The sequence below is a fragment of the Gadus chalcogrammus genome, chromosome 8 (genome assembly GCF_026213295.1).
Source record: "Gadus chalcogrammus isolate NIFS_2021 chromosome 8, NIFS_Gcha_1.0, whole genome shotgun sequence".
Taxonomy (NCBI): domain Eukaryota; kingdom Metazoa; phylum Chordata; class Actinopteri; order Gadiformes; family Gadidae; genus Gadus; species Gadus chalcogrammus.
The window spans coordinates 12,495,505-12,521,435 of record NC_079419.1 but is presented as its reverse complement, the minus strand read 5'-3'; the positions used below and the strand labels follow the sequence as shown (position 1 = coordinate 12,521,435).

The window sequence follows — 25,931 nt, the reverse complement described above, 5'->3', positions numbered from 1 at the left end:
CTATTACATGCTCATATTGTTGCTTAATGAGTGAGATGTTTGTTTTTTTGGTTTCAGGACTTGGATGTTGTGATCACTAGTGTCCAGTCAGGCCGGGCTTATCCAGCTTCACTGAGCAAAAGGGTGGAGGGCTTCATGCCCATGCTCAGCAACCCAAGTACTTTGTTGGATGACCGTGCTATGGACCATGCTCAGGCCCTGCTTAAGGTTCAGTATCCTAATATCAACGGGCTCTACGCCACCACCTCCCTAGCCTTGCTGTCCACTTTGCCCGAGCCAGCACAAGGGTTTGTACAGATACTCAATGTTTCTGCAAATCACTGGGTTACGGTAAGTGACATTGGCTGCCAGGGAGGTTCAGTAAACATTTTTGACTCCCTAGGACACACCAGGACAGAGGTCTTAATTGAACAGGTCACAGGTCTGCTTGCTTTTCCTGGGAAGAGTGTCCGACTGCAGTGGCCTGACATACAGCAGCAGGCAGGTGGCTCAGATTGTGGACTGTTTGCTATTGCCAACAGTTTTGCTCTCTGCAGCGGTGAGGGTCCCACCACAGTCCAATACCATCAAGGACAAATGCGCAGTCACCTCTTTTCCTGTTTTCAGGCTGGAGAAGTGCAACTGTTCCCTAGAGGCATGAGGTCCCCCACTGCCGAGCCATTCGCCATTGATGTGGATGTGCACTGCCTCTGCAGACGGACCATCGGGCAAGTAAAAGCACCTCTGGTCCCATGCAGGAGGTGTGATAGGCCCTTTCACCAGTCCTGTCTTTCCCATGTGCAGAATATTTCTGAATACATTTGTCCAAATTGTCAAATCATATTCTAACTATTCTGCTCAGTTTTTTTCCTTAGTAGGACTGGTAGGTATGAGTCCCTTTGCTGGAGTTATTTGGTTCTTGTTAATATTCAGATTTTCCTTAATAGTTCTACTGTTCCTTAATAGTTCTATTGCTGTTCGTATGTTATGGATATTGTATGTATTTAATTAACTTCTAAACAGTATAATATAGCCTGATAAATGATTCATTTCTGGGATCAATAATATATGTTCAACGCTTTTGCTGTTTTTGATTGTACAGCACTTTGGTTAACCGTTGTTGTTTTTACATCAGTTCTATAAATACATTTTAGTTGAGTTGTGTCAGCCTTAAAAAAAAAAAAAAAAAAAAAAAACCCTCTCTAAAGGTCTGTACCTTGACGTTGGTGAGTGGGCTTACTACTAAAACAGACCATTTCTCCATGCCATTTCTGTTTTTCATTGTGGATTTGTTTCCTTCTTTGTCTATCCTTATCTCAAAGACATCGTGACAGGAATAGTTTACCATGCAGGGGCCAAAGAACACCAGGGACATCAAAAATCAGCATCTTCTGGAAGTGTGGTGCATCAACCTGAACCTGGAACAAGCTAGACCTGTCACTCAGCGCCTATAAATGACATGCATCAAGAAACTATTGAAGCATGATCATTACATATAGGATTGTTGTCAATGTTAGTTGTATATCTGAGGCAAATAATTAAATGTTATTCATATGTGGCCTGTGCTTCTTTTCTTTTCATTTTCAACTTTACCTTACTCAAATTAATGGTAAGATTTATATTATCAATGTATTTATCTATTTCTCTAAACAGTAATGGATAAATGTTATGGGGATAACGTGAAAAACACAAAACAGTTCCTAAATGCCTGCTCACCTATCTACCCATCTATCTATCTATCTATATATATATATATACATTATCTAAATTAAATTGCGGTAATTGAATTAACACCAGCTAGATAGACTATGAAACCTGCTTAAAACACTCAGTTTACTAGCTAAATTCGATTAAACAATTCAATACAATACAAATATAAAGTAAAAACAAGTGTTATCGAGCGATCCGTTATCTGTATTGTTTCTAGAACCTTCCAACGTCATTTGACGCGATCGCCCGTTTCGCGGGCAAAACATTTGTCATCTGACGCGTTCGGCCGTTTCGCGGGCACATTTTTTTATTGTTTCGATTAAACAATTAAATACAATACAAATATAAAGTAAAAACAATTGTTATCGCTATCTATCATAATACAGATAGCGTTCCGCTATCTGTATTATGTTATTTCGTCGTTTGGAAACATGTTTTCTGAATCGCGTCGTCTGTTGCCTGGCAGGTTGTCAGGATGTAAACAAACGATGACGTAGGCCGGTACAATTTTCGCCCCCGGTACAATTTTAACGTGACACCTCCATGAAGCTTACCCGTCCTATGTAACCATATTGATATTAATATTAATTATTCTTCGCTCAGGAGGATAAGTGAGATTTTTGGCAGAGATACACCAATGAGGACTTATTTATGAATGAATATGTTGATTTGAGGTAATAAATTACTCAAAATATTACATAGTGTCCCTTTAACTAGTTCTGAGACGCTATTACCGTAATGGCTAGTATATACAGGTACGGCAAAAAACTGGGTCGGCTGGCTTCACCGCCGATCTCGATGAGTCGGCTGGCATGACCGCAGTGAACCACTGATGATGTTAACCCTCGCTATGCTACGACCTTGGCTCTAGTACCATAACTCAATGTTATGGAGTTTCCACAACTGTAACACAAAAGTTTTCCAAACCTAGGTGCCATGTATAGAAGTAACGAGCACTAAGGCTGGGCACATGTGAGTGTAATGTAATCCTACAATGAGCCCACAGGCCCAGGGTGGCAGTAAACGAGTCCCCTTTTCAATATAAATATCCGTTCAACGTGTTGAAACCGTTCTACGTAGGTTACATGCATGGCGGTTGTTAAACATCTTCCCAGGTGGTTTATCGTCAGCTCTCGAACGGTCTGGGTCCAAGCCGGTCACTCACCGTATCTGTACTAGGCCTACAAGAACAGTACGAACGTAAGTTTGAATAATCTTTACAGGTATCGAACCCCATTACTAACCCTTAGGGTTATAGGGTTAGACTTTAAATAAACACAATCACAAATCAAACATGATAAACAATCATATATCCTAGGCTTCATCTAGCTTTCACTTTTCTTGTTTCTTTAGTTACCTCTGATCTGCTTCACCTTCTGTACATTTGGGTTCATGGTCATAAAGTGTATACTTACTGTAATTCTATTAGTTAACCACATGGTGGCACTAAACAAACAATGATGCGCAGAATTGACGTTCAAGAGTTTTTCTTATAAAATTTGAGCCATGATTTAAAAAAATATATATATATATATATTTTTTTTTTTAAATCATGGCTCAAATTTTATAAGAAAAACTCTAAAAAAAACTATATATATTTTTTTTTAATATATATATATATATATTAAAAAAAAATATATATAGGCTATATATATATATATATATATATATATATATATATAATGAAGCATTGACCCCAATGAAATACATTTTTTAATGACAATGCAATATTTCAATTGAAATATTCGAATCAGATTGATCATTAATCTCATTGAACTCATTACATCCGTTTCACCTGTTAAATCAATTAGGATGTTCAACAAGCAACGATTATAAGATGCCTATTAGCAAATTGCTTTTCTAAAACGATTTAGCTGATAATATATTATTTAGCATAGAAAATAATAACTTGAACATGTGATTTAATCTTTATTTGCCTTTAGGTAAATAATCAAGGTATGTACATCACAAAAAATCAATGGAAAGGGGGTTACAGTAGAACAAGAGGAAGTGACGTCATACTCATTGATCTACTGCACAGTTGGACTGCGGATATATGTAAAGTCCCAACTGTGTGAAGTCCAACAATTTAACACATAGCTGCATATCAGTTTATTTTTCACTCAAACATCGTGTACCTGTGAACACAAACTCAAATATAGAAAGGTACATTTATATGAGCACAGAGTTTATCTTATGCAGATCTCTTGAAATTATATAAACATCTATTCAGGAGGAAAAATAGGAACGGGTTCAAAAGATATACAACGATTCATTTAATACCAGGAAGATACGCTTTTATTACTTTTTCAAGAGTGAGATATATCCTTTGCATGTTAAAACGCACATGCTCAGATGACCAAATAGTTATTGTCAATTCATTTTGGCAAAAGCACCGCAAAACATAAACCTCAATGACGGCCGACGCACCATTCCACGCGTCAAGCGCCCGAGTCATCGACCAACTGCCGCATCCCGGCGGCGCTTCCACGACAACGTTACACTAACAACGGCTGCTGGGTAACAACGTAACAACGGTTTTATTCAAAGAAACACTGAAATGCCTCATGTAAACACTCAGGTGAAAAGGGTTAAAGAGAGATCACATCGATACGGACTGCTGGGCTGCTCCGTCGCAACCAATAACAAGACACTCTGAGCGGAAGAGGAGAAGGTCACGTTAGCAATCAGGACGACATCTTCCACGGTTTCTTTATCTGGTAACAGATGGGAGAGGGGGGGTCGGGGGTTGGGGTGGGGTTGGGTGGTGTAGTGGTCCCCATGCTCCCAAACAAACACAACCACACACACACGCACATCACTTCTTACATATTTCTCCAACATACACACAAACACATTTCTCGGATTCAAAAGGAGGGATCGACCTATTAATCACGTCATGCTTGTGTCGTTGTTTTTGTTTTACTTTGCTAACTTGGAGTATATACTAGTGTTTCTTATACTGCTGTATGGTTTTTCTCGGAGGTTAAAATTACATTTTTTCCGCGATGATTCACCTGTTGTTATTTTTCCCCTGCTGCGTACCGGTGGTACGAGTGGGGTTCAGAACACAGCTACATGTTTTAAGACTGGGAAGCATGGTCATGCGTTCCTCTCCCTCCCGAGCGCTCCTCTCCCACTCCCGGGGGATCCCTTTTTTATTTTTTCCCTCTTTTTAGTCCACCCGCTGTGTGAAGTTCTCGGGGAAAAGTCCTCGAGGGGCAGCAGTCCCGAGCGTCTTCCAGTCGCTCTCCTTGAACCCTGTTAGCCAGCCGGCATCCTACAGAACAACACAAACACAAACACGCACACACACACATACATACACACACACACACACACACACACACACACACATCACAGCTGGATCAGGGACGGTAGCGCTCCAAGGTCGTCACTGGGCCGTTAGAATATCATTTATACATTATTGTTTCATAGATTGGTTAACGTTAGATATAGAATTGGTCTGTGACGATTTGACATATCATTTTGTCGGACCACTGTAACCATGTCCCAGACCACAACATAAAATCACTTATTGTTTCACAATATCTCAAAATAATATAGAGTTGTTTAACATTCAGAGCTATGTTCCTTTGCCAACATGTGTTACTGACCTGGTCCTCCAGTAAGGCTGTGGGCACCACCAGGACCATATCCCCCCTTTTCAGTTCCAGCTCATCAGAGTTTGCCGCCTCAAAGTCGTGCATCGTCTCCACCTGTTGGTCATGTAGTTGGATGTTTATGCCCATTCAAAAATGAAGAAGGTTCTATGAGTACTAAAAGGTTCTGTAGTTTGATAGTATGATATGATAAGGGTCTGGCGAGTTCTAGCAGGGTTTTGTAAAGTTCTAGAAGGTTCTGGACCGTGGTTTTCACCTTGTAGAGGAAGCCGTCGGGCAGCCCATGGCCACCAGCGGCGGCTCCGGACACCTTGGCTTCTGTCGCCATGACGCCGTTGTCACTGATGGCGGCGACGGGGGAAATGATGTCCACGTCGCGGTCGTCATCACCCTCGTTACTGGACGCGGGTTCAATCACCACGGAAGGGATAGGCATCGTTTTCTAGGCGATAAAAACAAACACAGACATTCATACTTCTGTATACTTACTTAGTATGTGATTCTTTTTTATGCTTACAAACAGACACATCTGCACTCAACAGTGTTCCTGTTACACTTAAGGGGCACACACAGAGCGCAGACTCAAACCAACGGCCAACTGCCTTCTTCCGACCACTCTGTTGTCTCTCGACTGAGAGACAGAGAGTTGCATTGGAAGATACTGCGAAGACTACTGCCAACTACACAGTACGTACTGCTCTTGCGCAAGGTGTAATAAGTCTCCTTAACATCGGGTTGCGCTAGTCTCGTGGCGCTATTCTGCCCCTCCCACACCGCGCTGATTTGCAGATTGTTTGCTAGCAGCACACAACTAGCAGCAAACAACCAATCAGAGTCCCCAATCATCACCCGCCAACACTCTCAGACTTGTTTCAGATGGCCAACGGTTGGGCCAGTGTGTTCCACACTTTAAAGGATTGTACCTAAGGAATCTTCTCTACAAACGTGTCTTTTTCAAATGTATTGAAGCAATAGATTAACCTCGACTATATGCTGAATGTTGGACACAGGGTTTGTTTGGTGACGGTACAGACAGCAGTAACAAACATCAGCGACCGTACACCGAGTCTTTTGTTTCTATTGGTCCGTGGTGCTGGGCCAGATGTAAGGTGAGGATCAGACATGAGGAGGGCTTACCGAGCTGTCCTCCATGGGGCTCTCTCTCCGCTCCTCTGGGGTCGTGGCAGATTCCTACACACAAGGCAAACGTTCATTATCTTAAAGGGAGGAGTTAGCGTCCAGGCCGTGATACATTCCCCAAACGCGATGAAGAGCTAGACAATGCATTAGTAACTCATTATCATACACCACTGGTACACAGTGTGTTGCTATTGTACCAGAGGGTCTGTTTCGCTGGATGAAGTCATCTTGTCCTCCTCGGCAGTGGGGATCTGCATAACGGAACAAAGCAGTGGACAGTTTACAAACCGCATGGGGTCAGGATTCAAGATGAAGAAGGTTCTGGGTTCAATGGCCCATTTCTTCAGCCTGTGGGCATCTTTATGATGGCTACCTGTGCCTAACCCATCCTTAATGCCATGCATTTAAAATTAACTAGAAAGACATTTCTAAAATGAATAAATAGTAGTAGTAGTATAATCGAGATTGTGGAAAATATTATTTGTGAAAAATGGGTTATGCTGAAAAGTTGTTATATGTGTTTCTTTTTAAATTTGGTATCCCGTTAATTGCATTAAATGGACTTAAAAAGTCTATCATAAAATATTAAATAAGGAGTAAAACGTATCAACACAACTGGATCTAAATGAAGTTAACAAAGAGTTCACACAACTGAATAAACGTGGGTTAAAACTTTGCAGTAGTCTTTTACCAAAAATAGCCTTTACCCTAAATCCAAGAGAGTTCAACTTAATGCCATCAGGTGTGTGAGACGTACCTGTATAATGTCTGGCTCTGGGACAGCCACCTCCACAGGAGCAGACACTGGGGACTGGAAACACAGCATCATGTTAGTAGTGGACACAATCCTTACATGGTTTCATTCATGGTGGAATGATAGGAAACGTGTTGAAATCAGCAAGAAGATGTTGGCATTTGTAGATTGGTTATTTTTGTATTAAATTGTATTTTTTGGATACATTATTGGATGATGAATCTTCCACCAAGTAGGATTTAGCTTGAACAGTATCCAATAAAATGGATGATGATTATGAGCAGCAAAACTTGGACATCTTACATTCCTTACACAAAAGAAAACCATGGATTAATGATAAGGAAGGTTTATAGCTATGATGGTGATGATGATGATGAAGATGATGATGATGATGATGATGATGATGATGAAGATGATGATGAGGGAGATCAGGAACAATATGACTGCAAAGATGATGGGGATGATGGAAATGACGGCGATGAGTTTGATGACGGAAATCAAGCTGATGACGTGAAAGTTTAAATAAAGCTGATCGTCACGGCGATGAACGTTAACATGACAGCATGGGTGACAGGGCATCAGCGGGGAGGAGCAGGTGAACAGAATTGACAACTCATCCCACTCACAGACAGCTTCTCCTCTTCCTTTGGACTTGTGGGGGTGACCTCCTTCACCTCCTCCTTCACCTCCGCTGTCACTACTTCCTTCACCTCGTCCTTCACCTCCTCTGTCACTTCTTCCTTCACCTCCTCCTTCACCTCCTCCACCACCACTGCCTCCGTCGGGCTGGCGTCAACCTCCTCCGCCTGGGCCTCGGCGCTGGATCGATCCACCGGTTCTTCTGCCGTTGCTGCGGTGACATCTTCCGGCACGTCGCCCGCTGCCTCCGCCCCCTCTGCCTCAGCCTCCAATGGGGAGGTAGCCTCCACCAGCGGCTCGTCCTCCTCGCTCGCCAACACCGTCGCGGCGGGCGCTTCGGCGGCCGCTTCATCGACCAATGGGGCTGCTGTGTTGGTGGTGAGGGGGCTTTTGACCGCGTCCCCGCTGTCCTTCTTGTACCCCACAGCCAAGGGAAGGTGTCGGTTAAACCAGACTTTATTGTAGAGTGTTGTGCGCCGTGAAGCGGGCCGGTGATTTAGTGACGTTTCTTTTTTACGTTAGTTTAGGTTATCAAAGTAAAAGCGCGGGTAATGGCTCTTCAAGCCTGAATGAATCCTTAGGTTAACTTTCACAGAGTAAAGAAAGGTTCCTGACATCCTGACATCAAATAGCATCAAATTAACAAATAACGGGTGAAAAAAATGTAACAATCTACAGGGAAATAAGCAAGTCCATTTCGAGATGGTTATATTAAATGTTTGATTTTCACTCACAGAGTTACAGAGTTAAAAAAAGATGACAAGGATTGTTTTAAACGTTTGTCCTGCAGAGTTCAAATTTGACCCAGAGAGAAAGTGTTAGACTAATTCAGGTTTGATGTGACACATATGACCTTATACATGTCTCTTGAACTTGAAGTAATCAACGGTAGACTCACCATGTTATCAAAGTCTGCAAAGAACGAGGATCCAGCTTCCTCCTTCAGGATGAATGGTGAAAACAGAATATGTAAAGACAGAATATTACGGGCAGAAACACAAGCTGGGAATAATATACCATGCATGTTAGTAAGGGGCTGATGATGTGATTATACAGTTAGTGCAATATCGTTTAGTATTTAGTATTAATGTTTCAAACACATTTTCGTGTTTGCTTCCAATCGTTATACAAGTATATATTTGTTGTTTTCAATCATGTTTAAAAGCATCATATAGAGGTATCAGAAAAAAGTGAATTTTGAAGTTTGAAATAAAGTTATTCTTTTCGTTCAGTATAAAATATATTACTGGAAGTACTGGAATTCTCCTTTAGGATACAACGTAATGTTATTAATTAGGATTATGTTTGTACTCAGTATAGCCAAAGAATTAAAAAAATGGATCCCTGGTTTTCTAGCGAGTCTTAGTTACCTGAGCAAATCCATTAAAAGCATTGGTCCCCTAAATCAAACCAGAAACACAAGTTAATAGCTCGCCCACGCAAACAACAGTTGGGAGATGCGTGGTGACATTGGAATTGAAATCGGATGCAAATGCAAAATGTGTGGGATGGACCAATGGACAAGCAGAGCGATAGGGAGAGAGAGAGGTAGAAAGACAGAGAGAGAGAGAGAGAGAGAGAGAGAGACAGAGAGAGGTAGAGAGACAGAGAGAGAGAGAGAGACAGAGACAGAGAGAGAGAAAGAGCAAGCAGTCGGGGAGATTGAGGGGATGTTGGGGGGGAGGCCAGGGAGGGATTTGGGGTTGGGGTGTCTGAGTCTAGGGTCCAGGCAGGACTGAGGGGGGGCGCACCAAATGTCTTCATTCTTTAGGCTTCGGTGGCCCGGGAACAAAGGCAGGGGGTTCTCTATCTGAGTCCTCGGGTCTAGGAGCGCTAGTCTCTCTGCTAGGCTACCACAAACAGACGGGGGTTTGGGTTTCGGTTGAAGTACCTCGTCCTTCTCTGTTTCTATATCTTGGTACAACCTCCCATAGCGCTTGTTGGCGGCCTCGTCTTCGGACATGTCCGAGCTCTCCGGCTCTCTGTGCGGCCGTGGGACGACCACATAGGCGGCGGCGTCCGGGCCGCCCGAGGATTCTGGGAGGAAGGTGTCGCCGCACTCACCAAAGTCATCCTCATCCTCACCGACGCCCCCGGCGCCCACCTCCTGCCAGCCCCCCGCGCCAACGCCGTCAGCCCCGCCGGCGTCCGGGAAGGAGGCTTTGAATCCCTCGGCAAAGGGGTCACTGTCCCACCCAGTGCCCCCGCCCCCCCCTCCTCCCCCTCCTCCTTCGCCGAAGGGGTCGGAGTTGAAATCGGCCAGGAACGCGTCGCCTGCGGGGGACGGACCGAACGGATCGCTCCGGGCCGCGGGGTCTCCCCCGCCGGCCCCAGGCTCTGGGTCGGCGAAGGTGACCGAGAGGCCTGACCTCCCCGGGGGTCCGCTCGTAGGAGGGGACGCCCCCGGCCCTGGCCCCAGCGCGTCTCCTCCCTGGGTTTCGGCGAAGGGGTCCGACGGGAATCCCCCGGTCTCCTGAGCGAAGGGGTCTCGCTGGAAGCCGCCGAAAGGATCGGCGTCGAATCCTCCGCCGGGCGTGTCGGCGAAGAGGTCGGAGGTGAATCCCCCAGCGGCGGGGGACTCCGTCGACGGAGCCTTCCCCGCGCCCCCACCCGTCCCCTGGGCTGACGGGTCAGGACCCTGGTACTCCGCGGGGCCCCCGGGGGTCTGGGACCAGTCAGCCGCGAAGCCGTCCGCCACGAACCCGTCGTCGTCCGCCTCCCAGCCCCCGTGGGACCCCTTTGGGGTGTACTCGTCGGCGTCGCCACCGGCCCACCCCCCCTCTTCCTGGCCTCCGCCCCCCCACTCCTCGGACGTCCCGTACTCGGAGCCGGAGTCCTCCGAGGAGCAGGGGCCGCCCCACCCGTACGCCCCCCCGCCCTCCGTGCGGTCCTCGATCTCCTCTCCGTGCTCGTTGGTGATGATCAGCCCCGGGGTGGACTTCCTCCTGTCCTCCATCGCCCGCCCCGCCTCCTCCCCTGTCGGACCTCCACCTGCTGCCCTGGCCACTAGCTCCTCCTCCTCCTCCTCCTCCTCCTCCCACTCCTCCTCTCCCTGCTCCTCTCCCTCCTCTTCCTCAGCACCAGTTGGGTGCGTGGGACCTCCCCCCTGCGGTCGTGCTACGTCACCCCCTATTGCGGGGAAATCAAAGCCGGGGTTAGTGATGGGGTCAGGGGCCGGGCCGCTAACCTCAACGGGAGCGGCCGACGTCGGGCTTGCGGCGGTCTCCACGGGCTGCAATGGAGCTTCTGCTGGGGGTGGAGCTTCTGCTGCTGCTGCTGGTGGAGCTTCTTCTGCTGCTGCTGCTGGTGGAGCATCTTCTGCTGCTGCTGCTGGTGGAGCTTCTTCTGCTGCTGCTGCTGGTGGAGCTTCTTCTGCTGCTGCTGGTGGAGGGATTGCGGCGGCAGTGTCCTCCGGCTCCTGCTCCGCCCAACCGCCCCCGGCGTGCCAGGCCTGGGCGTCATCGTGCCCTCGGGCCGGGGAGGCCTCGGCCGCGGGCCAGGCCTGGGCCTCGTCAGCGGGCCCGGCCGCCGGAGAGGCCTCGGCCGCGGGCCACCCAGCGCTCTCTGCTGCCGCCGGGGCCACAGGGCCGTCTCCGTTAGCGCCGGCGCCGCCAAAGTCAGCTGACCAGTCCGCCACGAAGCCGAAGCCGCTGTCGGCCGCCTGCGTTGGGGAGGGTGTGTGTGTGTGTGTGTGTGTGTATGTGTGTGGGAGCGGGGGGGTTGGGGGAATTAAAAGGGTTATAAGTTGGACAATATGTTGCTGTAGGCTCCGCCCATCGCCACTAGCAGCCCCTGTGTCAGCCCCGCCCCTCCTCCTCTACCTCAGCCCCTCCTCCACTACTCAGATGCATGTATGGGTGATGAGAAGTGACTAAGTTGAATTACGTGACATTTAAACTGAACTGGGGGCAATAAAGCCTTTCTTCTGCTTTTGGATTGAATTTGACGACGAAAGTAGTTTGACATTGGGCCTACAATGAGGATTACAGGCTTCTGAAACACAAGTCTACGATCCAAAAGCAGAACAAAGCTGGGAGCCCATCGGACCAAAATGAAAACGTGAATAGTGTCCTTTGGCTGATGAAGTTGGTGTGCAGGTGTATATCTAGATAGTTGCCTCGTAAACAAACAGAGATGATTAGCATACAGTCACCATGGTTATATACATACACAGTGATTACATCGAATGAGAAATAAAAATGAGGAGTGTTCTTTGTGAAGAATGTTTTTTGCGACAATTGTGAGAGACCACTTACAGGTTGTGCTGGTTGAGCACTTCCCTGAAAGAAACGAAAAAAAGTATTTTAGTACAAATAGCTTGCTATAACTAGCTCAAAAACTACACATATATCTAGGGCTGAATTCTCTGCGTGAAATTAAAACTGGTTTGTGGGTAGAATAAATGTCTACGGTGACTCACCGACCACATATCCCAAGGGACAGCTGTCTGCAGGGGGGGAAACATATTGATAATGACGATGTTAAAACATCAATTAATAGATTGATAGGCTAGCTAAACTGTAACTGTAGACCACAAACTTTTTAATCAGTCAAATCATCTGCTGGTGAGATAAGGTTAAGGCATGTGGATATTTTATTTAGGCGTAAAATCCAACAATTACTATTTAACTTTTAATAAATAAAATGTAAGCCATACATCCCTTTTCAAATGAAATATAAGTGCATTACCCCGCCCCATCCTCAATCCAAACTCAGTGGTTTTGCTGATAGAGGCTAATTTGGTCTGGTGGTGACCAGATGTATGGTTTATTGAAACTCCTCAGAAACAGGAACAGGAAATCAGGTCTCGTCAATTACACAGCTGACGAACAGACTAATTAACTGCATCCTTAATACGATGAGAAGAACAGCGCTCTATAATTCCCCTTCCTTCTGTTAGAATCTCCCACTGTTTCCTAGCAACAGTTGCAGATTTCCTACTGACTTAACTGATGCATTTGTGTGTGTGTGTGTGTGTGTGTGTGTGTGTGTGTGTGTGTGTGTGTGTGTGTGTGTGTGTGTGTGTGTGTGTGTGTGTGTGTGTGTGTGTGTGTGTGTGTGTGTGTGTGTGTGTGTGTGTGTGTGTGTGATTGTGGTCTCCCTACTGTTAAGTGTTCCAGAATGTCCCATCTGGGATTTACAAAGCACATCTTCTCTTACTATGCCTGTTTTCGATGTCCTGCGTGCATATATGTGGTAGCATCTAATTTCCCTTTCAGGGATTGATAGTGTTTATTGCATCATATCGTATTGTATTATTTGGTGATGATGGCAGCGCCAGCAACACGGAGTGTGGCACATTTCATAAACAACATCGCTCTTTATAACGCTCCTACAGAACGACAATGTGATCTATAAAAGAAAGTATCACAAAGTAGAGTGGGTCAGAACCATGGGGATAACCCATCCCTCTCCATCCTTGGACTCTCATCTGAAAACACATTCTTGGAAACCTAGAATTTAGATCGGAAGCTTTGTAAGAGCAAGAACCTGAGGTATGGGCGACACGCTGTCGTCCGGCTGGAAGGCATCAAAGTCCAGATCCATGAGTGATTCTCCGGGTCGCTCATTGGGCTGTCGTGAGAGAACACGCGCATCAGAGACGTTAGCACGCCGCTAACCACATCATGTTCGCTAACCACATCACAAGCTAATCCGTAACTATGTTATGCTCTATAATTCCCTCTAATAAGTCCTAAAAAATGTGTTTGTGCGCTAGGTATTTATAGATTATTTTCAATAACAGAGATGAGACGCACCATAGAGGTTGAACCTGACTCTTGTATGGTTTAACCTGAGAGAAAACTGTCAGACATACTGATACGCTACACAGACTTGATATTGGATGCACAACACACTGTATGGATTATGAACATACAATATACATCAACAGTTAAATGTATATGATAGTGATCCGAGCTATGTGTGTACCGGGTTTCAGGTGACCAGCAGATTGATACTATAACCTTTCTCAAACCGTCCTCATACAGGCTGTCTCAAGGTGGCCAGCACCAGCCTAGTAACTGATACTGTAGTGCTACTATTTGAGTGGTAATACTTGTTTAAAATCACACAGTTGATCCCAACCCCTCCTTGAAATACCTCTGTGTAATTTGTCTGAAATCGTTTAACTCACTGGCCACTAGAGGGCAGCATCGACTAGCGGTCCTACCTGTAAGTTGTATTTGTAAAACCAAGTTGCTTCATGAAGTGAATGAAGAGTAGCAAAGAGGCTGTGTTGTGTTTTAACGCTAACACCCTGAGAGACCTTGCTTGGTACCGTGGTACCGATTAGCAGCTCTCCGCTGACAGGGCGTACCTGTGAGGGCGTGGGCGCTGGTAGGAAGTCCCCTCCAAACAGGTCGATGATCTGCTCCTGGGCCACCTCCCGGGTGGGCGTGGCCTTGGGGGGAGGAGGCACCGGGGGACCCTTTCTCGGCTGGGGGGGGAGGAGACAAATACAATGTGTTACCAGTTAGCGACTGAACCGCGGTTGAGACACCTCTCCTAGACTTTCAATTGTATTCATTTTAATATTACCTGTCTATTAATGTTGATTCTTTATTTTATTCGCTGCTGCTGTTACAATTTCCATCTATCTATCTGTCTGTCTGTCTGTCTGTCTGTCTGTCTGTCTGTCTGTCTGTCTGTCTGTCTGTCTGTCTGTCTGTCTGTCTGTCTGTCTGTCTGTCTGTCTGTCTGTCTGTCTGTCTGTATCTGTCAAGCTATCTACCTATCAATCTATCTGGACTGGACTGTTAAGTCTGCTCACAAGTGCAGATTTCAACATTGTGAAGAGTAACATTATGAATGACTATCATTTTGATCATGTTGACGGTGCACCACATCGACATAAAAACATCATAATGGCGACAAAGAGATACAATGAATGGGGAGAATGCGTCTATTACTGGTTTACAACAGCTACGAAGGGAAGAGTGCTAGCACCAAGGAAGAATGTCACTTACCATGGTAAAAACACAAATGAGGAAGATGGAGAGAGACAGAGGAATAATGAGAACAAGGAAAACATGCTACGAAGAGACACCGAGAAATGAATGGGCCTCAAGCATGTAACTTGAGGAAATGGTAATGATTTTGTAGTTCACAACAACAATAGATATGTCTACTATATCTTCACAAATACATTTGAACATAGTAAACGTCTAGAAGGAAAGGAAAACCAAACGTTTAAATTAAATTACAAAGTGATAGCTGGCTATACACTTTGCTATGCTCAATTTTCTACGCACAAGACTGAATAGTTTACATATCCACTCACCAATTAAAGACAATAGTTTGCAGCAAAAAAGCGTTAAAAAGGCAACAGGCTAACATTAGCCGCAAAGAAAATATGTCTGATAACAGCAAAAACAAAACATTGCATAGACCAGTGACCAAACAACAATACTGCTGCCTTAATCTCATACATCCTATGGACAATTGCCTGACGTATCTCAATTTTGGAGTCAAGACAGTAGGCTAGGACAAAGTAGGCTACTAACTCTAGGTAGGCTGCTTAATCTAAATAGGCTACTAACTCTCGACACACACATTACTCAAAGCCATAGAACATTAAATCATAGATTAGAAAGAGAGAACATTAAGAGATAGCACTAAGACAACAGAAATAGAGAACCAGAATGAGAGATCTCCAAAGTAGGGAGATGAGCATTTGGTTGGAACTACAATGAGCATTTGGTTGGAACTAATAGAAAAAACCGTATCTTAAAGGTGGCATATTATTCCAGCAGGTGTGAGTGTGATTAGCCATTACAAGCCATTTTGAAAAATCTGCGTCTTCTGACTTCACAAGATGGTGTGTCCACCTAGATGTATGACGGATAGATGAGCAACGTTTGCTACAGTCCACTGGATAGGCTGGTAGACTGATCTATCAAGCATACATCTAGCTGGACACGCCCACTTGGGTTGTCGGAAGAGGCCGATTTTCAAAACGGCTTGTTATGGCTAATCACACTCACACCTGGTGGGATAATATGTCACCTTTAAAACTAAGGTCAGCTGCTACACTACAGGTATGTGTTTTATCCAATGCCCCAGTTTTCTGCCTAAACACCACACTAGTTTCCATTGGGGTGTACCTGCATGGGGGATTTGGGTCGCGGAGGTCCGGGTGAGTGGGGCATCAGCATGTGGTTGGTTCCCATCTCCGGGCTGGTCGGGGGACTGTCGTCATCATCGTCGGGCGGGGACGGGGTTCTGGCTAGACGGAGCGGTCCCGAATCACTGGAGACCACCATAGAGACGACAGGTTAATCCCAGTGTCACCCCAGCTCCCCATGCTGACAGAATAATCTACAGGACTTCATGGAGCTGGTTTGTCAACTGTTGGGGTACTAGCTTAAGAGGAACCAATGGATAAACAGTCACTGCTATTTTGGAACTGAACCGGGAGACAAAGACGAAATAAGCACATTTACCGACAAATTAGCAATCTGGTTTATGGTAATCCTCTGATAACATGATTGCCATAAACAGACCAATTAATTGGACCAATCGAGTTGGTTTTGGGGAACATCGATTCACAGAGCCAACCAGTGAATCTTCTAGCATTCAACTGACAGTGTCTTTACAACTAGACTAACAACCACCTTACCGCTTCGGCCTTTTAGAAGAACGCCTATAACAGACAGCAAGTCATGTAAGACAATCCCTTTCATTAGAATTTATTTATTAATATAGTAGCTATTTAAAATATTGACACATTATTAATGAATGTCCTTTCATTATGTTCTGACAAGATTTGTCAATTCATGACGTTAGCTCGTGTTTTCAAAAACTTACGGTAGGTAAAGACACAAACTTAAATCAAGTTATGATAGTAAACCATAGGAAAGGGATGATATAGATAGTAATGCTAATTCAAATCCCAGTGACACTTCCCTGTAGCATGCTAGGGAGAAGCTAACCTTGGTGCTCCTTGGATGGTGAACATCTTGTCTGAATGCTGCTCTCCAAGCTTCGTCATCACTTCATAAAGCTGCTTGCAGAGCTACAAGATTCACAGAGGACAGCAAATATGTAAGACATACCTTTTTGAAGCAGCTACATTTGTTTTGCACTCGTAGCCTTATCATAGGGTCGTTTTAAATACCATTGGTTGTTCTATACTTATGGAGACTCTGAAAAGCAGAGGGTTTAGCATTGTTCTAAACTGTTTTTTACAGATTCATGTAACTGAATATCTGTTGTTCTTGGCTATGGGCTCCATCCAACACTTTTACTGATACATGATTCCCCTCGGCCACTTAAGGGGTTCAGCTACCACCAAATGAAATCTGAACACCTCACAATACATTTTCTATGGATTTTCATCTGGAGACCTGGACTATGAGGACCAGCTTCCTTATACAATAATGGTTTGCGTTCATCAACAGATCAGTGCCTAGCGTGCTCACCAGAGAGATCTCCCGATGGAACTTGGCCTCCAGGCTGGTCACGTTCTTAAACGTGTTCACGTAGAACCCCACGCGGCTGAGACAGAATAAGAGAAAGAGATCAATACACACTGTTAGCACCAGTAAGGTAAGTTATATGGGGGTTATATTATTATATTACAGTATATTTAACACAATTTTACACAATATATTCAACACACTTTCACTGTAACTAAGAACTTCAGTTTGCCTCTTAAAATCATGGAACTCATACACACACACACACACACACACACACACACACAGACACACACACACACACACACACACACACACACACACACACACACACACACACACACACACACACACACACACACACACACACACACACACACACACTCATACACACACTCACCTGTCCCAAAGTGTGGGCAGTTCATCTTGGAGACCAACGTTTAGTTCATCAAAGACCTTTTGAGCTTTTTTCAACTCTTCTTCTGCCTGGAAAACAGGAAAACAAACCAAGCAAGTGTTAAACAGAAGCCTCTAGTTTACAACACGGTTAACTCATTGCGGTCAATATCAGCTTCATTCAAATATAAAGAGCATTCATCAGAAGATACACAATAACTCTTATTCAATGTGCTAATAGCTACTAAGAGTAATTAATGACGACACAAACCTTGCGAAAAAATTCACTAATTAGGACACCAGCAATGTCCTACAAAAGACTCTTCAATCGAGTTCAAATGAAGCCCTTCTCCCTGGCGTCAAAGGGTCTTTTAACATCTCTTTGTGACGATGCGTCCTGTACGAATAAGTGGGCGTGGCCGACGCGGTGATGACCCACCTTCACCATCTTGCGGTCATTCTTCATCCCCGACGCCTGTAGCGTCTCCATGTGATGGCGAGCGCTGTCGTAGTCGATCAGCTTCCTGCTCCTCTTGGCCACCCTGGTCTGGACACCAACCCATTGGTTACCCATCACATTCATTGATCCAGCGGACGACACTACCAGTGGACCAGCAACTTAACGCCTTAACACAGAGAACACAGTCGGCCGTGTGTGATTTGTCACACAAAACATTTCCTTCCTTTCGTGGCGGGAACGCCACCAAGTACAAAGTGTTCCTTTTCATCGTTAAATAAAAATGAGAATGAAAAAGAGGAAGAACAACGCGTTGACAACCCCAAAACATCCACAAGGTGAACACAACGGTTCTTAGAGCAAACTAAATGAACGGCTAGTGTACACCGATATTTTTACTAAGTCAGACTGGAATTAGATAGAATATGTAATTCACTAGAAACCCTGTCCCTATATATAAAAAGTAAAGTGGAAAGTGGTGCATTTGTCATTATTTTGTCAAGCTGTGATGATTTGACGTCAGACCCCCGTGAACGTACCCAGAACTCTCAGCCGGGAGTCCTACACTCTCATCAATACACTAGCTGCTTCTGTCAGATCCGACCCTTCAAGCCTTACTGTGTTAGAAATGTCCTCTAGAGTCTAGACACTCCCCTCCTACAACTCAATGAGAGCGACTGAGTGTGGGACTTCACCTTGAGGTCAGGGAACTGCGTCAGGTAGCCGTCCAGGTTGAGCAGTGTGGAATCCACCAGCTTATTGTGGAAATCTTCCCACAATGCATCACTGTCCTGTTGGGGAAGATTCCAAACAACAGCTTTAGATCAAATGGAATTGTCTCGGTACAAGGATTACTATAAGGTTTGGTTTACAAGGAGAGCACACAAGTATACATTTATCTTCCCTTGTTAGCAAATCATGAGCAGTTACTGATGGCATTACCTAAAACTATTTAGGTTAAATTGAAAACCCCTCTTAAACCGTACAGTCATGATTAAGGTTACTCAACACCATGTAGTCAGGGTTAAGTTGAACTCTACTAAAACCATTGTGTCTTGGCTAGGGTTACCACAGCGATACCAGAGGGTTCAGAATATGATTGGACTGACCTTACCAAGGACCATGACATCGTCTTTGCCATACCAGTCAGGCTCGTACACCTCATGGAGAGACTCTGATAGGTTGATGGACGCCTGCTGCATGCCTGCGAAACACACACAGCCCATTGGTCCCTCCCGGTTAATCAGGAGGTAAGGAACTACAGGCTAGGTGGCGTGTGTTAAAGAGACGCTACCTACACGGAGAGTGCATCACTGGGGTTAAATATGCGCTTTACATTTTATGCCCTAATAAGCACACACAAACACACACACGCCACAATCACCACACACACACACACACCACATACACATACAAGCAAGCACAAACAAACAAACATGTGCACACACACGCATACAGAAACGCACATACATGTTCACGCACACAAACACAGACACACAGACACAGACACACACACACAGTGGCTGCCTTGCTAAAGGGCACATGGGCACAGCAAGGAAAAGGGGATTCAAACCAGAACCCTTCAGCTGTTAGACCACCTGTTCTAATTCATGATGCCCAGTTCAAATTGTGTGTGTGCGTGTGTGTGTGTGTGTGTGTGTGTGTGTGTGTGTGTGTGTGTGTGTGTGTGTGTGTGTGTGTGTGTGTGTGTGTGTGTGTGTGTGTGTGTGTGTGTTTGTGTGTGTGTGCACAGCATGCATGTGTTTGTATGCGGATGGACGTATGCCAATGTACGTTTGCCACTGCCAGTGCCTTTGTGTGCGTGCATGCATGAATTATTGCTTGCATGTGCATGTGTACATAAATGTGTTTGTGTGTGTGTGTGTGTGTGTGTGTGTGTGTGTGTGTGTGTGTGTGTGTGTGTGTGTGTGTGTGTGTGTGTGTGTGTGTGTGTGTGTGTGTGTGTATATGTGTGTGTATGTGTGTGTATGTGTGTGTATGTGTGTGTGTTTACCTTTAATGGCAGCCATGTAGGCCTTCATCTCTCTCTGCAGCCTGGAGCCTTCGGACTGATGGGAGGAAAGAGGAGGGGGGGTTTACGCCTCCTTCATCACATGACCATATGAGTTTAGCCCCCCCCCTACAATTTCTGCTTCATACAGTTTCTCTCTGTATACCTTTGCGACCCAATTAAACCCTCATGTTTTACCTTTAAGGACACCTGCTACATACACGCATACAGCAATTTTAATATTTTATATATTTCATATATTTTTATCACATTAATGTCCGTGCTGACACACTGTACACAAGTGTATCTTTGTCACACGTTATATTAATCTGAAGCCATATTAGGTTGTGCAACATTTTGTTCCAGGTTTTGTTATTCTCTGCTTGGAAAGAACAAACATGTGCAGGATTGGCCGTAATGCACAGAAGATCCTCCTAACTAGATATCAAATAGGATACTTAGTACTTCTGTACATTGGGAGAAAAAAAATATATAGAAAGAGAGAGACAGAGAGAGAGAGAGAGAGAGAGAGAGAGAGAGAGAGAGAGAGAGAGAGAGAGAGAGAGAGAGAGAAAAGAGAGAGTGAGAGAGGGAGAGGGAGAAAGAAGAGAGAGGTATGAGAAAACTGAAGAATATGTAGTTACAGAATATGTTACTACAATGCATGTGTTCATTGTAATATGTCATGTATAAACAACAATGAATCGTTTTTCATCTCACCTCCTGTCTCTTGAAGTTGACGACGACCTGCTCAAACTGTTCATCTTTGGTCTCGTCTGCTTTTCCCAACTTCTGAAGAACCTGGGGAGATGATCACAGTTTGGTCAAAATTAGGGCAATATTTAATCTGGATTCACTCAAACTTGCCTAATCTACATCTACTTATATATATATATGTGTGTGTGTGTGTGTGTGTGTGTGTGTGTGTGTGTGTGTGTGTGTGTGTGTGTGTGTGTGTGTGTGTGTGTGTGTGTGTTTGTGTGTGTGTGTGTTAGTTTGTTTGTATGTGTGTATGTATGTTTGCATGTGTGCATGTGTGTATGTATGTGCATGTGTGTACATATGTATGTGGTATGCATGTATGTTTGTATGTATTTGTGTCTGTCCATTATTTAGCCGTTCTTTTTTTGTTATTATCATTAAGGGGATGAAAAGTTAAAGGCCAAAAGTAAAGATGAATCGATAGTCATATAGAATCAGTTTGGAGGTTAGATTTCTTAATTAGGAGCATAACACAAGTACTGTAAATTAGCTAATAAGACAACATTTCATATACATATTCGGTTCACTTTATCATAAATGTACTTTAATGCACTTTAATACATATGGCAGGTATAGCTATCCATCACCCTTCCCAAACGAAACAACACCTTTATAAATAAAGAACCAGTGAAATCTCTGGTCTAAGAGGTGTGAAGACGGTGCTAATCTCCGGGAGCAGCTCAGACCTGCTGGCTCCACCCCCTAGCACTCCAATCCTCTTAGTGATTGACGACCCACAGGAGCCTCTTCCTAGACAGCCAATAAACAGGCCAGCACACCAAAGGTGGATGTTGCCTTACATGGGCGTCAGGACAACATCTGAAGGAAGTGGTGTTATGTCGAAGTCATGCTTTTGTGTTAGCATAAGATTATCGATATGGAACTCTATTACATTCTGTTCTGTAGTAGCCATTCTATTTGAGGAGGAACTTCTCATAACCTCTATTTGTCCCATAAGACAGAAAGCGGTTTGGGTGCTGTAGATGGTGTGGTGGGAATATTGGACCAACGTCAATCGTTTCTGTATAAACTGAGTAGGAATAAAGAGCCTTCCGAACTTATAACAATTAGTGTAATAAATGTAAGTAATAAAGGTACAAAAACATATAACAAACATCAAACAAAATCAATGATCATACAATCATCCGAGGCCTCAGATTGGAGTTCACCCAGTCTCTCCAAGAGCTTCACAAGGATTGTCCAAAGCATTGACAAAATGACTTCTTATACAGTGTTCTCAGGATGCTGAGAATAGCTCTGCCCCCCAATAAAAATGTTAGTATTGGTTACCAGATGGTAAACTATCGATGAACCTCGTCCGGATGTCATAAAACAGGACATAGCCGTGCCCTCTCATTTGGAGCCCTGGCTTCTCGACCTTCCCCTGGGGCTCAAGTGCCCCCCTGGGGAACAGGGGCTCAGTTACAGCTTTTAAACAAAATAAAGGGGTTCACGGAAAAGGCACATGCCAACAAATGGCACTTAGAGAAACAGAATGTGAACGTAGAATTTCCCCTTACATTTGCCATGAGACAGCAGCATACAGTTAGGATAGATAGATTGATAGATTGATCATTTATTGATCCCCAGGGGAAATTCAAAGGTTGGCTGGGTGTGTTATCTGGCCAATAAGATGGCAGTCTGCCATTTGGATGCCGGATGGGCCAATTAGAAGGCAGTAAGCCATTTAGTTGTTGTCTAATAAAACAATGGTAAGCAGTTTGGTTGCTTTTTTTGGCCACCGACACAGCAGGAAGTAGTTTGGGTGCTTTATTCAGCCAATGAGACGACAGTAGTCAGTTTGTGTGTTTCATATGACCATGACAGTTTTATACGGCCAATGAGAGGGCATTCTTACGAGGTAAGAGGAGAACATGAGGAGAACCAGACACCATCTCCTTTGTGTCAATTTTCCTGCAGAGGTGGCAGGTGTCATTTATCAAGACGTCCATGTGAAAGCTCAAGCACTAAAGCCTCCTGCAGATCCGAGGGTCTGCATGCTACATAATCGTCAATCTGATAACCTTCCTGTCATTAAAGTAATATATTTGGTGCTTGAAGAGGAATATTTACCGTTTCTGTGAGGTTATAATCTAGAAACTTGTCTGACTCTGCTAACCAATCATTAACCAGTCATTAAATATAGCAAAATACCGCCAAACCTGTCTTCATTAAACAAAAATAAATACGACTACAAACTACTACAAACTTCGGCACTGGTTCGAATCTCTGAACCTTATCAGTGTCTCTTTCAGAAACACTACCTAACAGTGAGGCAATCTATTAATTATTTACATCATGGATTGACTTGTTGTAAAGACGCTGCACAAAGGAACACATAGCGACATGTAGCATAAAGGTATAGCATAAGCCTGGAAAGAGCGAGTGCTAGTTTGCCTTGAAAGTACCGATATCTTAAGGGTGCTACTTCAAACCCGGCGATAATAAAAGCTAGCCACTGATGTTGTGAACGTGAACCAAGTCTGCCGGCCTACTTGGATTGGATATCTGACCATGGCTCCTTGAAGACATGTACCGGCATCTTTACTTACTCTACTCCTGTTGAATAAAGGGTTCTCCTCAACAACTTTAAACTGTGACTAGCGTCTAGTTTGTGTTTTACTTGTTCCCATGAGGACAATGTGAATCCATGTGTAATACGTGGGGGTTAAAGGTGGAGGCAGTGATTGTTCAGGCTAGGAAGAGGCAGAGGGTACTAAAGGTTAGCAAACCACACACACCACTACAACCGTCGTCATCATCCTCATCCTCACCATCATCATCCCCACCATCACTACCATCATCACCACCAGCCTCAAAATCATCATCCTCCTCACCATCATCCTAACCTCAGAAGTAGTCTCCGTCTCGTTCTCCCCCCTCTCTCTCTCTCTCTCTCTCTCTCTCTCTCTCTCTCTCTCTCTCTCTCTCTCTCTCTCTCTTCACAGCTGGTTGGTTAGTCTTCAAGAGGGAGAGGTATATAAAACCAAATGGTGAAAGTATTACATTAGATATCCTGGCCTGCTGTAAAACAATCTGTTCTGTATTTAATTTGCAAGAATAGACAAAATCTGGGCTTATTGGCTATATAAAGCAGCTTCCCACAATAGCATATTTAAGGAAATCCGATCCTCTGACTCTGCTATTGGCAAAGACCAAGGAGAGAGCGAGGGATGTTAAACTACCTAACCAGTATATTCATTCACAAAAAAACAATTTAAGCCTAGTAAAATCAATACACACGTATGGACGGGAGAGAATCTAGCTGTGATCCATCGTCTACTTCATGATTTGAACCCTGAGGGTGAAAGTAGAGATTTGTTTTGGTTTCGCAACCCCCCCCCCCTCCCCCCACACACACCTTGCTTATCCTTCCTACTACACTATAGATAGTATATAGACGGCTCCACACACACACCCACACACTCGCACGCACGAATACTGACGTCTCTGACAAGAACAGGACTCCCCCCATCTCTGACGTCATGCTGCAGAGCGCAGAGCAGGGCATCCCCCCCCCCCCCCCCCCACACACACACACACACACACCCCAAACACCACCATCTCAGCTCCCCTTCCGCCGACCTTGCAGTCAAATTACGACTATACCGCTAGATAAGATCAAATAAGACGTTCCCTTGGGTAACATGACATACAAGCAGCAGTTTGTCTTGGGGCCTGCTACGTGGGACGTCGAGCTGTGGAAATGTCATTCATGTCGACATATCGAGGTGTAATGCACCGTTGGACATGTCATCCTCCGGCCCACGATGGACTTATTACAAGAACACATCGCGGGCTATTTATGTATAATATTAGCGCTGAACATTTCGTCAGAATTGAAGCCTGGGTTTGTAACGCAATGCTTCTGTGCGGCACGGTTAGTGGTGGTGCGGGGGGTTTTAGCCTGCACACTGTTCTCACCTAGACGGTGTGACATTAGATTCATCAATACTCAATCAATGATATATAATGCGTATGGCTAGTATTCAACTATACAGGATGTTGGTGTCCTAGATCATTCTAGTGGTTCCTGATATACTCAGTGGAAGCGGCCAAGTCAAGTGATGTTGGAGGAATCGGCCTGCTGCTCGTACACCGAGCACCAACGCTACGCTGGACAGCTCCCCCCGAACACCACAGCATCTCTGCCCCGATGACAAACACACGCTTGGCGTGAGCGATCCCGCTCTACACAGTCCCCCCCCCCGTTACACTCCCGCTGCGCCTCACCTTCTCCTGTGCTCTGCTGAGCCTTTTCTGGACGTTTTTCGCGAATATTCCTGTCTTGATTTCAGCCATGGCTGCTAGTCCTGAACAGGGATAAACGGTTTCAGCAGCACGGTTTAAGAGCAGAGAGCCGATGACAGCTCCGAGGGGGGAGGGGGAGGAGGGCTTCTTAAAGCCACAGGCCCCGCGCTGCCGTCACGCTTCACTGCTGCTGCCACCGTCCGCCATGCACCCATCTTATTTTCATTTCTAGATAGATCTGGGTGTCCGTTTTTTGTATACCATGATTTATAACCGTCGTTGTCTAGCGTTGATATAGTGTATTATGTTAAGTTGAATTCCTTAGAATTGTCATCTTAATTTATATGAAATTCTTCTTCATCTTAATTTTAGTGTTGTCAACCAGGTAAAACCAACACGTTAATTCGAACTAGCCACCGGATATGTTCAGTGATTCCAGAAAATAAAGTTGTAAAAGAAAGTCTGATAGTTTAGACCAATACCAAGGGTATCTCATAATTGTTAATAAACTACTCTCTGTTTTCATTATAGAACAAATTAACGACTTTAAATAAGCGTGGGCAATATTGGAGCAGGATACGCTATAAACAGTAGTATATTAAGAGTATTACAATTGTTTTAATGCATTGAATTAGTACATCATTAATAGACGGACCAAGACTCTTTGACAATTTTCTGGGTTCCGTTGTGGAGCATGGTGTTTCTTAATGTTAATGAAATACATGTTTTTATAAATAGGCATGAACTTGCTGCTGTGTGGTTAACAGACCCCTAGAGGGCGTCAGAACCC

The 25,931-nt window shown here is 44.7% G+C and overlaps 1 protein-coding gene across 1 annotated transcript; it reads right to left on the bottom strand.

The window, feature by feature from the left end:
* Nucleotides 1-3,626: 3,626 nt before the first annotated feature.
* amph (amphiphysin) lies at nt 3,627-25,219 on the bottom strand. The gene is made up of 23 exons (XM_056596313.1): nt 25,124-25,219; nt 20,849-20,929; nt 20,132-20,186; nt 19,227-19,321; nt 18,813-18,908; nt 18,100-18,207; nt 17,665-17,750; nt 17,268-17,343; nt 16,779-16,861; nt 15,951-16,095; nt 14,165-14,275; nt 13,336-13,419; nt 12,266-12,292; nt 12,102-12,125; nt 9,216-9,245; nt 8,744-8,785; nt 7,833-8,258; nt 7,210-7,263; nt 6,650-6,703; nt 6,450-6,503; nt 5,569-5,754; nt 5,307-5,408; nt 3,627-4,969 (listed from the first exon to the last, which is right to left on the bottom strand). The coding sequence occupies exons 1-23, from the start codon at nt 25,190-25,192 to the stop codon at nt 4,865-4,867; spliced, it is 2,193 nt and encodes a 730-aa protein (XP_056452288.1). The 5' UTR covers nt 25,193-25,219; the 3' UTR covers nt 3,627-4,864.
* Between the last annotated feature and the right edge of the window lie 712 nt (nt 25,220-25,931).

Coding starts and splice junctions, on each gene's coding strand:
- amph (XM_056596313.1), bottom strand. CDS start 25,192: ATGGCTGAAATCAAGACAGGAATATTCGCGAAAAACGTCCAGAAAAGG. Junction 18,208..18,812: donor CGCAGTTCCCTGACCTCAAG/GTGAAGTCCCAC, acceptor GTTGGTGTCCAG/ACCAGGGTGGCCAAGAGGAG. Junction 16,096..16,778: donor ACCATCCAAGGAGCACCAAG/GTTAGCTTCTCC, acceptor GGTGGTCTCCAG/TGATTCGGGACCGCTCCGTC.